The sequence below is a fragment of the Dama dama genome, chromosome 14, assembly GCF_033118175.1.
Source record: "Dama dama isolate Ldn47 chromosome 14, ASM3311817v1, whole genome shotgun sequence".
Taxonomy (NCBI): Eukaryota; Metazoa; Chordata; class Mammalia; order Artiodactyla; family Cervidae; genus Dama; species Dama dama.
Genome location: NC_083694.1, coordinates 30,060,849 through 30,077,924, shown reverse-complemented (window position 1 = coordinate 30,077,924; position 17,076 = coordinate 30,060,849). Strand labels below are relative to the sequence as shown.

At 39.8% G+C, this 17,076-nt stretch overlaps 1 protein-coding gene across 1 annotated transcript in view; it reads left to right on the top strand.

Moving 5' to 3' along the window:
* DESI2 (desumoylating isopeptidase 2) overlaps positions 1-16,485 on the top strand; it is a 45,156-nt gene extending 28,671 nt beyond the window's left edge. Inside the window, exons 2-5 of the mRNA XM_061160219.1 lie at positions 631-703; positions 3,302-3,395; positions 4,896-5,037; positions 12,975-16,485. Coding sequence (XP_061016202.1) covers positions 631-703; positions 3,302-3,395; positions 4,896-5,037; positions 12,975-13,208 — 543 coding nt within the window. The 3' untranslated portion in view covers positions 13,209-16,485. The remainder of the gene's footprint in view (positions 1-630; positions 704-3,301; positions 3,396-4,895; positions 5,038-12,974) is intronic.
* The last annotated feature ends 591 nt before the right edge of the window (positions 16,486-17,076 follow it).

Sequence of the window (17,076 nt, the reverse complement as noted above, 5' to 3'; positions counted from 1 at the left end):
TGGAGAAAGAAGTATCAACCCACTCCAGTATTCTTGCCTGGGAAATCCCATGGACAGAGGAGCCTGGTGCGCAGTCCACGGGATTGCAAAGAGTCAGACATGACTGAGCAGCTGTCACTTTCAGTTCACTTTCATTTTGACGCAGGAAGGTATTCCATATGGTATGCTGCTGCTGCTGCTAAATCGCTTCAGTCGTTTCCGACTCTGTGCGACCCCATAGACAGCAGCCCACCAGGCTCCCCCATCCCTGGGATTCTCCAGGCAAGAATACCAGAGTGGGTTGCTATTTCCTTCTCCAATGCATGAAAGTGAAAAGTGAAAGTGAAGTCGCTCAGTCGTGTCCGACTCTCAGCGACCCTATGGTCCTCCGTCCATGGGATTTTCCAGGCAAGAGTACTGGAGTGGGGTGCCATTGCCTTCTCCGCCATATGGTATGCGGCACAGTCAAAGGCACAGAGATAAGATTGAGTGTGCCGTTATCATGGGAATTTCAGAGCTGTAAGGAAGATACCAAGAAATAGGGTTAGGAAGGCCTAAATATTCAGTAAAAGATTCAGGAAACAGTAGCCTCCTATAAGTGGATTTGAATTATAAGTGAACAAATATACTGAATCTTTTCTTCCCCTCTAGTACTGGATGAACGAATACACCTCTTCCATCGGAATTGGAGTTTTTCATTCAGGAATTGAAGTATATGGCAGAGGTATGTGTGCACACAGTCTAAATATACTTTCTGAAGATTTTTCTCATTTAAAGGGGTTGCAAAATCATGACTGTAGCTCTCCCCCCCCCCTTTTTTTAAGTGCCATGCTTTATTGTAGAAAGTAGGAGAAAATTTCCCCGTATTTGTTTATACTGCATTTTGGGAAAATGCCCAAAATTGAATGTGTTTGAAGAGAAGGTACTCAAAGTACACACGTGTATATTGATTTAGTTATCTTTTATTCTATATCCTGTGTCTTAATTAATATTTTCCTTTTGAGATTTTTATACCATGACAGTTTTGCCTTAATCTATATTGACCTTCCTAAGAAACCTTTCACTTTGAAAAGATACTATGATATAAATAATCATTTTGGTTTGGAAAGGATTGGTTCTGGAACATCAATTTTGAAATACCAATTTCCTGAGGGAATTTCAGTAACTTGTTTTTGTAGACCTACAAATGTATAGTTATAAAGTCTAACAATATTGCTGAGCAAATCCTGCCTTTGAATACATGTTGCATTTTGCTTAAGATGATGGCCTTTGTCGTTAACTGAGCCCTTTTTATTCTTCATTACCATTCATTATGATAAACCTAGCTGGAACCACTCAAACCAAGCAGCTCTGTTTCAACAGCTTTTTCCTTTGTTCTAATTCTCTCTCTTGGTACAAGATAATCCTGACCATGTTTTAAGTAGAATGTTCTTCATAAGACAGATCACGTTGCTGATTTCACCAAGGTTGTAATAATATACTAGTTTGAATCATAAGCTCATCCTATAGCAGAAATGCTCTTGTTTGCTTCAGCTAGGCAGTCTTTGTGACCTCTTAGATTATGCTACTGCAGTTTCCTCCCAGTTACCCCTGAAGACTACATTTGTTGTTGTTTGGTTGCTAAGTCATGTCTGCTCTTTGCAACCCGGTGGTACCAGCTTAGCTAATACAAGGAAAAGGGTCATTGACTTACATGTGTCAGTGTGGTGTTTTGCTGTCCCGTTTTTATATGCTAAATTAGCTTCTTCTAGGTGCAGTGTACCATATTAAATATTGGCTATAAAAATCTGCCATATAAGCTCCATTTTACTTGAAAGACTGCATCTACTAGAAAGCAGAGGGGTTTGTGTTGAGGGTTCCAGTAGTTGGTGTATTGACACAGGGGAAATTGTAGTCTGTGGGCTTGTTCCCTGTTTGATGTGGCTTTTGCCAAAGTTGCGTGAATGTTCATTTTTAACTGAATTTGAGTGATATGTTACAGTTTTTAAAGTGCCATCGATTTTGGAACCCCATGACCACACTACTCTGAGGTAGATTGGAGCATGGGCATCCATTTTTCAGGTGAAGAAACGAGCTCAAACCTGCAGAAAGTCATACTGCTAATTAACAAAACTAAGACTTGAACCCAAGTATTCTCATATACTAGTCCATTATCCTTTTATCTGCCTAATCATTGTTCCTATTCATAAAATGACTTAGGAATAATTAGAAACATGGTTCAAAAGAGCAAAACCAGAACCAACTGCATCCCTAAAAGTGAATTATTGCTTCTTGAATAGATGAATAAGTGGGCCTACAATTTTACTATAATTGAGAAAGTTAAAAATCAAAATATGATTTTTCCATGTCTAACCTTATCTACAGTGTTTTATAAAGTTCTGTTATTAAAAAGTTGTATGTTTCAGAATTAAATGCTTTCTTATTCTGCATTATTGTTGTTTCTTCTGAAAGATCTGAATCAAAAGTAAACTTAGAATTGCCTTGTTCTTTCCCATGCTTTGTTCTAAAACCTTTAAGATTATATTTAATAAATTTAAGTGACAGTATTAATTTAAGCATTTGTTTAGAATTCTTTAAATAAGAAAATACTACGATTTTCCACTTAAATATCAAAGCATCTCATACCATAATTGTCGCCAGAAATTTTATTTCCTTACTGATTTGAAACCATTCTTCATTTTCATTCTGGATAAGAGTTTGTATCTAATCAGTCTGGATGTACATTCACTATAATACAAGTTGCTGTCTCCTAGCTTAAGGATGTGCTGTGGAGTGTGTGTGTCTGTGTGTCAGTGGTAGTGTATGTTAATTTTTCAGCTTATTTTTTCTTGAATGAGGGGGACTGAATTCCAATTTTCTGTTTCCTAATGTTTCATTCTTAATCAGAGATAAACCAAGAGTCTTAATCCCAAGAACCTTGAAAACTCATTGTTATTAGACAGTTTTTCCAGTAAAATGCAAGTTTGAAATTTGACCACTTTAATTTTTAACGGCACATCACTGAACTGACCACCTACGTACTCTGGCGTTATAGGGAAACAGGAACTTCTTTCTCTTTTGAGTGTTAGGCACTCTCCTCTAGCCATTATAAAGTAAACAGAGAAGTCAGAATTACCTTTGAGCATCTTTTATTAGAGTTTCAAGTCTTGGGTCAACTGTTCTATACAAGTAATAGCTAAATGAGATATTTGTGAAAGCATTACTAAATTTAAAAATATTTAGATGGTATCATTATTATCTTCATCATTTATTAAATCTAATTCAACATACTGGTTAAATTTTATGTGATAAATACTAAAAATCATGAGTTTTCTCTTTTCAGAATTTGCTTATGGTGGCCATCCTTATCCCTTTTCTGGAATATTTGAAATTTCCCCAGGAAATGCTTCTGAACTAGGAGAAACATTTAAATTTAAGTAAGTAGGGAGGATAATTTTTATTACACTGTCTTAGGTGCCAAAACTTGTATTCAGGCATACAGAATTCATTCTGTAGATTAAAAAAATATAGGAAATTAAAATGTTTCTTCAATGTTGTTTTAGTTGCTAATGCTTTAAAATCAAATCTAAGTTGTGTAAAGATAGTAATCAGCCAGATAAAGTGCCTGAAAGAAGCTAGTCTGTTGCTCTTATTGAGGACCCATGAAAGTTATTTTGTTTACTTTACAAATGTTTTTATCTTGATGTAAGATTCTGCTTTAACAGACTTTCCTATCTAATGATTGCTTCCCTCAGTCTCCTGTTCGGAGGGAGATGGAGGAAAGATTAATTGTGACCTACCTAACACTCTTAAAAATCTCTTCATTTTCCCAGTGAAAGGGACAATGTTTATAAACTTGAAATAACTAAAATAATCTGAATAGATTAGCCGAGAAAGTATTGTTAAGGTATTATATGCACTGATAGACCTGAAATGTATGGATATGAGTGTACTCTGGAGCCTTGGGAGTCGTAAAAAGCACTGAAAACCTACTGCGAATGCTAATAATCAAATTGTCGTTCCTTAATTAAGTTTTATATTTAAAGTGATATTTAGAATCTTAGTTTCAAGGAGCTTTAAAGAAACTTCTAGGCCTATAATGGTTGCCAAGTGAAAATAATGAAATGAGGTTATAACACTGAAATTCAGTATAAGGCTATACCCTTTTATCACTACTAAGTTAATGGTTCTCTTAGCCTATAACCAATTTGAAATATTTACATACATAAGTGCTATAATGCCAGCCTGAATCCACCTGTTAGGTCTCCCATTTGTCAAAACTCCTAGATAAAAGGATTTTCTGAGTGTTGTCAGCTTTCTTGGATTCTAACTTGTATCTGACTAAAATTGTACTTTCTGTTGAATAATGTCTATCGCATTTCAGGGTAGTAGTTTAGGAGCGGTGGGGGGTTGATTTGTTTTTTGGTTTGGTGTATTGTTTAGAAGGGGTTTGTTTTTATGATGCCTTTTTTTAAATTAGTCATTTGACAGTTGACTACAGCCCAGTGGCTGACAACTTAAAAGATGATTTTTAAGTGAGAATATGACCAGCCATTTGATGGCAGCTGTAATTAAGCAAGAATATTTGCAGCATGAATCTGGTGCTCTAGTAATGTAAATTCTAATACAATAGTAATCAAAATAACTGTGATATTACATTTTTAATATAATACTGTTTAATAAGGGAAATGACTTATTTTGCATTTGTATCATTTAGAAGTGGTATACTTAAGAGTTTATTGCTTTTAAAAAGTAGAAACTAAAATAATCAGCTTATTAAAATACCTCATTTACTTTTTAGTCATAACATTAACCCTGCTTTGTCAAACATCCATCATAATATTCCTGGAAATAAGCATTTCTGGAAATAAGTCTTTAAGCATGCCTGTAATATAACTCACACAGCTATATTCTTTTTTTTCTTTTTTCTCTTTAAGAGAAGCTGTCGTTTTAGGGAGCACTGACTTCCTAGAAGATGATATAGAAAAAATTGTGGAAGAATTGGGAAAAGAATACAAAGGCAATGCCTATCATTTGATGCATAAAAATTGCAATCACTTTTCTTCGGCTTTATCAGAGGTAAATTTTATTCTAAAAGTTCTTCAAATAAATAACATTTACTCATATACTTACTGCCCCACTATATTTAGCAAGTTATTTTTTCTGTTTATTTACATTATGTAATATATGGTATTTTATTTCTTTTCTGTGACTGTTTCTTAATAGTGACCTTTCCAAAGTCGGTAACTTTAGAGTCAGCACAGTTTGGGGTTTTTATACGTTATGCATTCAATTTTTTAAAGTATTTTTATTTTGTTTTGGAGTATAGCCGATTAACAGTGTTGTGATAGTTTCAAGTGAACAGCAAAGGGATTCAGCCATCCACGTACATGCGTCCATTCTCCTCCAAACTCTCCCTCCCGTCCAGGCTGCCACGTAACATTGAGCAGAGTTCCCTCTGCTGTAGGAGGACCTTGTTGATTATCCATTTTAAATACAGCAGTGTGTACATGTCCATCCCAAACTCCTTTACTATCCTCCCCCTCTCCAACTCCCAACCATAAGTTCATTTAGAGTCAGCACAGTTTTAAATTGTAATTCTAGTCATGATCTAGCAAGTGTGTAGAGTGAGTACAATAATGAGTCGCTTCTTATTCTAATTTATTTTATTACAGCTTTATATTTTCACTTAAATTAATGCCAAGGGTATTGGGGGAAAAAATCATAAAAAATTAATGCCTAAGTGACTTCCACTTCTTAGCCAATAGGACTCCTCTTTTCCTAACTTTTAGTTGCCAACTTGAACTTTTTTCTGGCTCTTACTTATTAATAAGTGATTCATTTCTCCTATCTAGAAATTTTACTCTGCCAGTCATCACACAGGCACTTACTGCCTTCCCTGTTCTTGGGTGCCAAACAGAAAACCTAAAGTAGATCCAAAGTAAAGGACCTTAAAAAAGAAAATGGAGGGAAGAAAGTTAAAAGATTATAAAATAAGGTCTGGAGAATTAAATCACACTTGAAACCGCTTCCCAGCTTTCTGACACTTAGCAGATGGTCACAGTGGCCACTTCGAGTACCACAGGAATGGTGAAATCTGTAAACGAGAATATGAGCTGCAGTTTCGGTGACCTTCTCTGCAGAGCTGCTTAGCTGGCCCTTTTCTCTGCCCTCCTGGCTTCCACAGCAGAGCTTTCAAACAGGACTACGCACACTGTCGCTGTCCCTCTCCAGTTGTTTTCTGAGGACCAGTGGCGTGTTTGTAACATACACGCCATGGATGTTGACTGAAGCGTGTTGGAGGTGTCCCCAGAAAGGGGCTTGTCCTCCATCGGGACCATCTGAAATTGAGCTGCTGACCAGCTCTGTATTTCTCAGACAGAGACGTTGCATTCCTGACTTGGTGATTATTGCCAAAAGCTGCAGGTTAGGGGAGAGCACATCGCCATGCCGGTGACCCCTCCGCCCTGTGACCACCCCTCACAGAACTTACTCTCAGCCCCATCTCGGGGATGTTTCGATGCAGGCCCCTTCATGAGTATCAGAGTTGAGTATCAGAATAATTGAAGTTTGCAGCAACGCAGGGCTCACCTAACTCTGCTTTTCTCCACCCTGTCTCCTGGAGCACCCACCTGAGTAAGGTAGCTTGATTACCACATGCAGCCATCCCCAGAATCAGAGGGATCTTTTCTAGACCATTCTCTAGATAAATGACCAGGAGGAAAGGAGGGGTTGGCTACATAAACCCATTTTGAAATTTTCTGGAAATTCAGAATTTAATCCTGACTGATTGCTAATGTAATGCATCTAGCTGGTTAAATTATATAAACATGTTTCCTCTGAAAACTCTTGTTTCTCATATATACTTCCCTTCCAAATCCAAACAAAAGGTCTGGGGGAGAGTAGGGTATTCTTTTTTTAATATCAACTTGTGATTGCTGAATGTGACGTACTGATTTTGTAACAACAACAGCAACCAAAGAAAACCCTGGCCCCTGAGGAGGCCAGGATGGGTGAAGGCATTAATAATCTTTTCCCTCTCCCTGAGGAAGAACTTTTCATTCTGCCTGCCTCAGCTGCTGCAGGCACCTTGAATTCAGACAGGCCGCTGAGCTTGTGATCACAGTGACAGCATTGGCTCCGGGAGAGCGGAGCGTGGGCCTCGCTCCTGCCCTCCCCACACTGAACATGAGCAGATGTCTCCCACACTCACGAGGCTGATGACCTCGTGTCGTGGACAAACAGACAGAACTGCTTGGAACTGAGTGCCTTCAGGCTGTTCCTCTGAAACCAAGATGCAGCTCATTTTTCAGACTAGATTAGAAACCCTGGAGCAGAGGGCCCTGTCCATTTGGGCTGCTGCGACAAAATATTGTAAACAATAAGAATTTATTTCTCCCAGTTCTGGAGGCTTGGAAGTCCCAGGTCAAGGAGCTGGCCGACTTCAGGGCCTGGCGAGAGGCCTGCTTCCTGGCCTCCAGGCCGTCTTCTCTCTATGTCCTCACCTGGCGGAAGCAGTGCAGAAGCTCCCCCATCTCTTGTGTAAGGCTGCTTACACCGCTCCTGACCTGATTACCTCCCAGAGGCCCTACCCCCAAAACCAGCACAGTGAGGGTTACAGTTGCCATGGAATTTCGAGGGGATACAGATGCTCTGTCTGTAGCAGGCCCATGGTGCTCCCACAGTGAGAAACACCTTGAGGGCCTTGTTAACCCTGTGCTGCCTGACTAATGTTTGCCCTGATTAGAGTGCCCTGACGTCGTAAGCTTAGCTTCTAGTGGTACCCTCTGGTGTTTTCCTTCTTCTGGGCACACCCTGACTATCCTGACATTGCTTCAGCCCTGAAAAGCTTTCAGGTCGGCTTCAGCTTACTGGCCAGCATTGTGCAGTGCCTAAATGGATACCTTAGACCAGATGAAGAAAGCTCATACTGAAACTGAAACTTTGATGGTTTCATGGAGTTTGTTTCAACTGGCTAAGTCTGGAACCCCTCAAGAGTGCAGCTGAGCTCAGCACTTCAAGTTGGGCTCAGTGCTGCAGGGGGTCCTTTGATCATTTCTGCTGTGACAGCTTGGCTGAGGGGTGAACGGTGCCAGAAAAGTTATAAAGCAGCCCGGAGACTGCTGTCCTTAAAAACGCCTGCATGCAGAGTCATCCTTGGCTGCCTCTGAGAACTTGGTTTTCGGGAGGGTCCCACCTGCCCCAGACTCCCGCAGGTTAAGGGCTCATGTACCTGAACTGTCTGCGTGACGGTGCGCCTTATGCTAAAGCCCTGCTTTGGTTCTGGGAGTCCACAGTTTTAAGTGCGTGCTAGGGACGGGGCCTGTGTGACCAGGCCTATATAACCTGGGTGTTAGGTCTCTCATGCTCCCCTAGAAGTAAACATTCCACGTGTGTTGCCACAGCTGCTTCTCCCATGTGACTCCACGATGAGGAGGACCTTTGAAAGCTTGTGCCTGATTTCCTCTGGACTTTGCCCTGTGCCTTTTTTGTTGCTAATTTTGTATTTTTTTTTACCATAATAAATCATAGCTGTGAATACAGCTATATGCCAAGTCTAGTGAGTCCCCTCAACAAATCATCCTGATTTGCCCGATAGCGTTTCCTATCATTCTCCAAAGGTAACAGATCTTTTCAGAATGTAGTATAACTATAGATTCCGCCCCCCCCCCCCCGCCCCAGATTTTAAAATAATCGATATATTTCAGTTCAGTGCAGTTACTGTCCTTGTCCTGTTTTTTATCAATGGGATTCTCTTTAAGTCAGCTTCTGAGTCTTTTGATATGCTAATTTTTAAAAAAATTTTTATTGGAGTTTAGTTGCTTTACAACGTATGTTAGTGTCTGCTGTACAGTGAAGTGAGTCAGCTACACGTGTACATATCCCCTCTCTGGGTTTCGTTCCCGTTTAGGTCACCACAGAGCATTGAGTCGTGTACTCTGTGCTATACGGTAGGTTCCCACTAGTTACCTGCTGTGTATATAGTAGCGTATATACGTCAGTCCCAGTTCATCCCACCCTGACCTCGTTCATCTTTAGTAGCCTTCTTGGTTTTTGGTATAATGAAATATTCCAGCCTCATCTATGTATTTCCTACCTCAGAACTGTTTCCTTCTAGTAAATATTTAGAAATCTTAATCTGGGCATTAGGGTTGCTCCTTGCTAGTGCGTTGGTGATAGTTTCTAGATTTTTTTTTTTTTTTTTCCTGCAGTAGACAGAGCTAGGACTTTTTTTTTACAGATTCGTTTCTCAGAGAAGGCAATGGCACCCCACTCCAGTACTCTTGCCTGGAAAATCCCATGGACGGAGGAGCCTGGTGGGCTGCAGTTCATGGGGTCATGAAGAGTGGGACTTGACTGAGCAACTTCACTTTCACTTTTCACTTTTATGCATTGGAGAAGGAAATGGCAACCCACTCCAGTGTTCTTGCCTGGAGAATCCCAGGGACGGGGTCACACAGAGTCGGACACGGCTGAAGTGACTTAACAGTAGCAGTGGTGTTTCAACTTAAAATTCAGGCTATAGGATTTTTACTTAACCTTATCAATAGTATATCTGTACTTTGCTATGCCAGGTATAAAATCCCGTTTCTCAACAATAACATAATTACCCATTCATCTTAATCCCTCTATACCTAAAGCAACCTTAGAGTAGCAGTATAACCTCTGCCACCAACAATATGACTACTGAAAAGTAGAAGTTTTTTGCAGTTCTATTTTTATAGTATCGCTCAATAAAAGTAACAGTGTTTTATAGTTAGTTGAAATAATTTTTTTTCTTGTGTGGTTATGCCACTAGTTTGCTACACAGGGTCTTTGTTTCATTGATCCTCTTTTTGGTTGGGGGGTGCTTTTTTGTTTAATTTTGTGTTTATAAAGTCTTTTCGTAGTTCCACAGTCAAATGTGGGAGAAAGAAAAAACAAAATGTGTTCATAGCTTTCTGACTTCTCAGTATCCACTCCCCTCCACCTCTTTCTTGGCCTCTAGAACTGTAAGAGAAAAAAGTGGGTTGTTTCAGCCACTGAGTTTCTGATAGTTTGTTAACGTTGCCCCGGGGAACCAGTACAGATGTTGGTGCCTAGAGACGGGCCACTACTCTAACAATACCTTTACCAGTGTGCAGTTGGCTTTAGAATTAGGTGATTGGTAAAGGCTGGAGCAATAATGAGTTTGATAGAAAAAACCTGGATTACCTTGAACAAACTTATTAGAAATATTGAATATATAGATATTAAAGGTGCTGCTGGTGAGGGCTCAGAAGGAAATAAGGAACATGTTATTGGAAACTAGAGGAAAGGAAATCTTTGTTATATAGTGACAGGAAGCTCCACTGAATTTTGTCCAGCAGTTTTGTGGAAAGCAGAACTATAAACATTAAACTTGAATATTTAGCTGATGACATTTCCAAGCAAAGTGTTCAAGGTATTCTTTCTGCTTAAGCACAAAGGGAAAAAAAGAAATGAACAAAGAAAGATAAAATGAGGAAAGAAAAGTTAAGCGACAGAGGAGTCAGAACTTAATGATTTGGAATTGTTCAGCCTGTCTGGGTGGAAAAGATGGTAAAAGTAGGGGCCTTTCTGTTAGGAAAGCATATTGTAGAGAGAAGGCCCAAGGGTGTGACTGGGTAACTTGCTGCTGCTGAAGAGATTAAAGATTCAACTCCTGGATCCTTTCAACCATCTTGAGAAATCAGGGATAGAAATGGAATCTTCCAGGAGAGATCTATAGAGGAACCTCATATCTCATGGAGTAAATCCCGTGATGTACACAGGAGACTCAACATTTTTGAGGTTGTTATGTTAGTAGAAACACTGCCAGCTTGAAATAAAAGGGACAGAGAAAGGATAAAATGAAAGATGACTCTTGGATTCTATAGGCAGGAAACAGGCTTGTGAAAAAGGATGATTTCGTGGGCCCAGACAACAGAACTGAGGACCACAGAGGATTAGTCCCAAGCCTTGTAACCTAATGGAGGTTGCCCAGTCAGATTTTGAAATTGCTTAGGACTAATAATTCCTTCCTGCCTTCCATGTTCTCCCTTTTAGAACAGGAATGTGGATAATTTACTCTGCCTATCCACCATTATATTTGGGGAGCATCCTATACACACTTTTCTCTACTTTTTTTTTTTTTCACTTAACATTATAGCATGGAGTTTATTCTGTAACAGCTGAATGATCCTCCTTGTTTGGATGTGCCAAAATGTCAGTTTCCTATTAATGACATTTGGGTTATTTTTAGTCTTTGGCTATTACAAACAGTGCTGTAATCAATAACCCTGTGCATATCTCTTTTCAGTAAATTCTTAGTAAGAGAGATTACCAAATTCATGCTTAAATGCAAAAGTAATTTTGTTATATGAATCAAATATTTTTTTATCACTTTTCACAGTAAGAAATATATTTTATATCATGATCTAGATATGTACACATAATTAAAGCAAGTATCCAAAAAATAAAATAAAATAAAGCAAGTATCACAGATACCCTATTATCTACAGTTTATTTCATTTTAAGAATTCAAGTTACAGTGCTAAATGACCTACTTAAGAATCTTGACTCAAAGGTTAATAAAATACATTGGCTTGACTGAGGATCTGCACACATTTTCTGAAAGAGCCATATAGTAAATATTTTAGGCCTGTGGACTACTATTCCTGGATTCCACTCTGTCTCTGCCATGGTAGCCCAAGAAGCATAGGCCTTAAAAAAGTGAAGGGGCATGGCTGTGTTGCAGTAAAATTTTTATTTCTAAAAACAGGTGACTTTAGCTTACAGAACTCTGTTTTACGTTAATCTAGCCAGCCCTGGATGTTGAGATGAAGTCAGCTTCCCATGAAGTACATTCATACATGGAGAAATAAAATCAGGATTTAGGAAGGAGAATGAAGAAAACCACTTGGATAGTCAACAATGGCTTGTTACATTAACCTAACTATTCCTAGTCACCACTTCTGTGATGACCTTCAAATATACAAATCCCCCTAATTATGTCTTGGGTGTAAAATGTAATGGAATACTTGTTTGCCTGTGTTTTTTAGAATAAGCAGATAGGAATGGAATAATACAAGGTCATTGCTCAGCTTTCCCCCAGATCTACTTCATGCACATTCTTCAAGTATGTTTAAGTACTCTCTGCCTCTCAGGGCTTTCAGGCAGTGTAATCAAAAATGATCAAAACTTTCTACTTTCCCCCCAGTGAGACCACCCTCTAGCTTTGTAGTTAAGACTGAAACATAGTGTTTAAATGAAGCCATTAAGGCATAGGGCTAAAATGTCACATTGCTTGATTACAGGTGCCAGCTTATTTACATTTTAGCTAATTTTTGGACATAAGATACTTTGAAACCAAGGAAGCTAAACTAGCTGATACTTCACTTCTGGATCATAATTATAATGATTATAATCTTTGACATGATTGGAGGCAACACCACCACAGGGACAATAAAGCATGGCCTAGTTAAGCCCAGTTTCGACTGTGGAAGGAAAGGAGGGTAATAAAGTTAGTATTATAAAAGACCTAGTTCATACCATTTGCAGTTGGAAAAAGATGAGGCTTACAAGTTCTTTTTTTGTTTTTATTTCATTTATTTTTATTAGTTGGAGGCTAATTACTTTACAAACAAGTTCTAAGGATAAGGATGAGAACTGCCTGGAGCTCCTGTTACTTGAATAATATTTTCTTTCACACATCTTTTCTTCTGTGTTCAAAATACTTCTACAGGCATCTCCAGACAGTTGCAAAGAGCAAAGAAAGGAACCAAATGGAATTAGCTTGATTTTATAGATGTAAAAAATAAGCAGCTTAACAAAGTTCTTCAGAAAGGAAGGGACAGAGCTGACCATAGGGAGACCCCAGGCCTCTGAGTTAGGGACCGGCTTGTCATCAAAGCACCAAAGGATATGGAGCAGTGGCTTTTCTGCATATCCGCCTGCCTCCCTGACCCTCCACTCCTTGGCAGCGGACCAGATAGCCTTAATCTCTCACCTAATGCTACGCTCCTTTTCCTTTGTAGATTCTCTGTGGGAAAGAGATTCCTCGCTGGATCAATCGGCTTGCCTACTTCAGCTCCTGTATACCTTTTCTACAGAGTTGCCTCCCAAAGGAGTGGCTCACGCCCGCAGCCCTGCAGTCCAGCGTCAGCCAGGAGCTCCAGGACGAACTGGAGGAGGCAGAGGACGCTGCAGCCTCGGCTTCCATGGCCAGCACCACCGCAGGCTCCAGACCTGGGCGCCACACCAAACTATAACTGTCTCCAAAGTCACACATTCAGGACTGTCTGTGGCAGTTGACTATCACTAGAGAAAAGTAAAAGAATAAACGTCCTTTGGATATTTTGTATGCAAAGATGGCTCTCCCCCAAATCCCAGTTTTTCAGCTCAGGATTATATTTGTAATCAAAAACAAAACAAAAAAAAGAAATCACTTGGCGCAGGAGGGAGAACTTTGTATGAAGCTGCCCTCTGTTTTTTTTACCCACTTGTAAATTTGGATTTACTTCTTCTGTTTTATACAAGCTCTGTTAAGTTATGTTTACAGTATTTTGTATCACTGTTTACAAATCTTGCATGGACTCCTGCCACCATGAAAGAAGAAAATCATGTCTTCAGAACTTAGGCAGGTAATCTTTGTACACTTCTGACCCTTGCCCGAGCTACGGCACACGTGATAGGCACAGAGGAAGGTACTCATGCAGTTAGAGTCACCATGACCTGCTTAAGAATTGTCTTTCAGGTTTGTCTTTGTTCTTGTTCCCCTCTGGGCACCAGGATGCACTGAGTGAAGGCGCACACAGCCCTGCGGGCTCAGGACCTTGGTCTGCGTGAGAGGCGCCCGCGCGGTGCTCTCAGCGCGCCTTCCTCTCCAAGTAGCACATCGCCCAGGGTTCCCGCTGAACGGTTGCTTTCATCCCAAATATCCGTCCACCTCCAGGGGGTGGTGCACTCTTGTGTCAGTCTGGCTTTGATGCCTCTGATTCTGTAAGTAAGATGTTTTTCGTTAAAGATATTCTTGCTGGCAACAAGTGTTTTTGCACATGCATTGGGGGGGCTTCATTTTTATTTTAGTATGTATCAATATCCTCCCTGCACAGGATTTTGTACATGGGGCAGGAGTATCCTAAGTGGTAGCCTTCTGAGTAGCAGTGTGAATTGACATTCAACTGCTTTTAACTGTTCAGGCTACTTTTATACTACATCTTGAAAACTAGAGTCTAAACGAACACTTTCTGAAAAAGTGAATACTTGGATATTTTAAGCATTTTATGTTCCCTACCAGAAAGACTATTAGTTTGTTATGGGAGTAGTTTCACCTCATAATAGAAAGCCTAGTCTCATTGACCTCATGTGGAAAACACATATTTATGTGTCTTAGACTTCCATCTTTTTCTGTTCTCCCAAATGTATGTGTCTTACATGGCCTAGTCTAAAAATGAAGTTGTCACCCCAGGTATGTCCTCATTAGCAAGGAATCTGTCTGTTCACGTCTACTCCCAGTTTGACCCTTGGATGTAAGAGCCAAGTCATTACATGTCAGATTCAATTTTTCTGCCTTAAGAATGAATGTCCTATATAAAATATTGGATGCAGTGTGTAAATTATCCAAGGCAGTGACTTCAGCTTTATATATATTGTTAGTTTTAAAATCATCTACATTTATTTAAACTTCTAGATGGGATTGTTTGCTATTACTCTTTGTAAAGATACATATCTTTCAGTAAACTACATTTTTAACTTTTCCATAAGCTGATTTTGAGTCGTTTTATCAAATAAAGCACACCCTGTTCATAGGGAAAATAAACCTTGGGTTTGACCTGAGGAAAATGAAGCCACTTAACCTAATCACGCTTTTGACTGTTCTGCTTCTGGAGAGGAAAGCCTTTATGAGTTATTCTCAGTTCTTTGGGAGGGGCAGAGCACTTGTTTTAAGAGATGGGCCAGAAAGGAATATATGATCTTTATGAGACGTTGACTCGGTTCAGGTCTAAAAGTGAAATTGAGAATAAAATGCAAAGACTCTGATAGGGAATCAGTTCACTCAAAGAAGAGTCCTATCCTAACCTAAAACTCAGGTTAGTGATAAATGTTTAGTGCAGTTTGCTTCGGATATTTTTTTTTTTTAATTTGGTGGATTCCAGTTTTTTTCTTATCCATTCAAAATATACATGATTTTAAGTCCGTGCTGCTGACACCCATGAAGGAGTGGCCATTGTTTAGGCACTTCTTGGTGAGTAGCCAGGAACCTTCTACCTTTGCTCATCCAGATTCCAGCACCTCAGCACACAAATGATTTTATTGTGATTTTGTTGTATTTGTTTTCATCTGCAGCAACTGGGGTTTAAAAATAGTGTAAAGGGTCTTAGTAAAAATAAATAATGGCCTAAAAGGCCAATTATCCATAGAATCAGCAGATAAAATTCTGGACATGAGATTGTTGGCAGTCTAATTGTACTTGAGGTTGAGAAAATAAGTGTCTTTAGAAAATCTCATTTAAGTCCATTTGTTCACTGCAGTTCAAAATTGAGGATGAATTTAATTAACTAGCATTTAGCCACCTTCCCTTGCCCTTGAAGGAAAAGCCTCTTGTTCTCAACCTAATCTCTGTTAAGAAAAATCCTATATAAGAAATCAGGTCATTAAGATACATGTGATACAATGGCATCAGATGTTCTCTGTGTAGCTGTAACCAAGTGAAGCTCATTTCTCATGGTGGGTTGGGCAGTAAAAGTGTTAAAGAGGGTCGGGAGCTGCTGGTTTCTGCTGTTTGTTCTCAGTGCCCTTTAGTTTCGGTTTTTTTCTTTTTCTCAACCCTAAGAAGGGGGCATCAGTTTTGGAAAGTGCGGCCTGTGGCGTGGTAGAAGGCGGTGATGCAGCAGTAAAGAGAGCCTCCACTTGATGCCTGAAATCCAGCCCACTGTTGCTCTGACCCACAGCAATAGTGCAAGTTACCTTCACCAGCATTTGTACAGAGCAGGGAATTCTGGTTTTCGCCAATTGATAGCATTGTGTGTATGAGGAGATTCAACCCTACAGACAGCTGCGGGACTCTGTATCCATGGCTTCTTTCCATCACAAAACGGGTAGAAACACGTTCACTGCTTCAGGGTTCTAATCTGTGTGTCGTCTTATGGCTCCATTTCTATAAGATACTCTGTAATTTTGATACATGCTGTATTTTCTTTCAGTGACTTAAGTTTAAAAGGTGTGGGTTCTGTTTCAGCAAATTGGCCATACTGCCACTGTACCCCTTCCCTTCAGTATGGTTTAGCAGCTCAGTCATTAGACTTTCATTGTCTACCCAGTCAATATGCATCTTCACTGTTTGAAAGGTGTTAACAGCAGTTGGAGAATCTTCATGAACCTGAAGATTTATTTCTTGTGAAGTTGAATGCAAATGTACTGTCATTCATAGTGTTTATATGAAAAAATACCAGGAATCTTCACTTTTGCTACCTTGATATAGCATTGGGCTATCATGTTAACAACATTGAAATACATCAATTTATTAAAAAATACTTTTATAAGAAATGTTTTATAGTGCTTTCTGATCTCCAGAAGACTGAAAATGTTATATATTTGTGGGGGGGGGGGGGGTACTGTTTTTATTTACATTTTTTATTTTTATTTTTTTTGTTTATACAGTTTTAAGCGCTACACTCTATTTACAGATTACAGGTACTTCTAGACGGGTGGGGATAAAGGTCGGGCCCCCGCTATCCCTGAACACACTCCCCGTCTAGAAGCACCTGGCTCTGTCCCCGCGTTGGAACAGTGCATTCTGTAGTCTCTCTTACACCCAATAGGGAGATTATTTGTAAAACCCAAGAATCCCGTCTGCTCTGCAGAGACATAGTCCACCCTTCTCCATTGTATATTCCTCTTGTATTTGCTTGTACTTTTACTCCCATGTATTCCTGCTGAACTTCAGGTCCATGGACCAGCTCCTTAACAGTCAAAGCATAACCACACATGCTCCCAGGCAGCAGTGCCAGCCCCGACTTCTGGGGGATGGAGGCAAAGCTGGGGAGGGAGAATATGCCCCCTTGTCTCCGCCAGGAGTGCAGGGGAGAGACCTGTGGGGGAATGGCCCCCACTGTCCCTGAACACACACTGCCCATC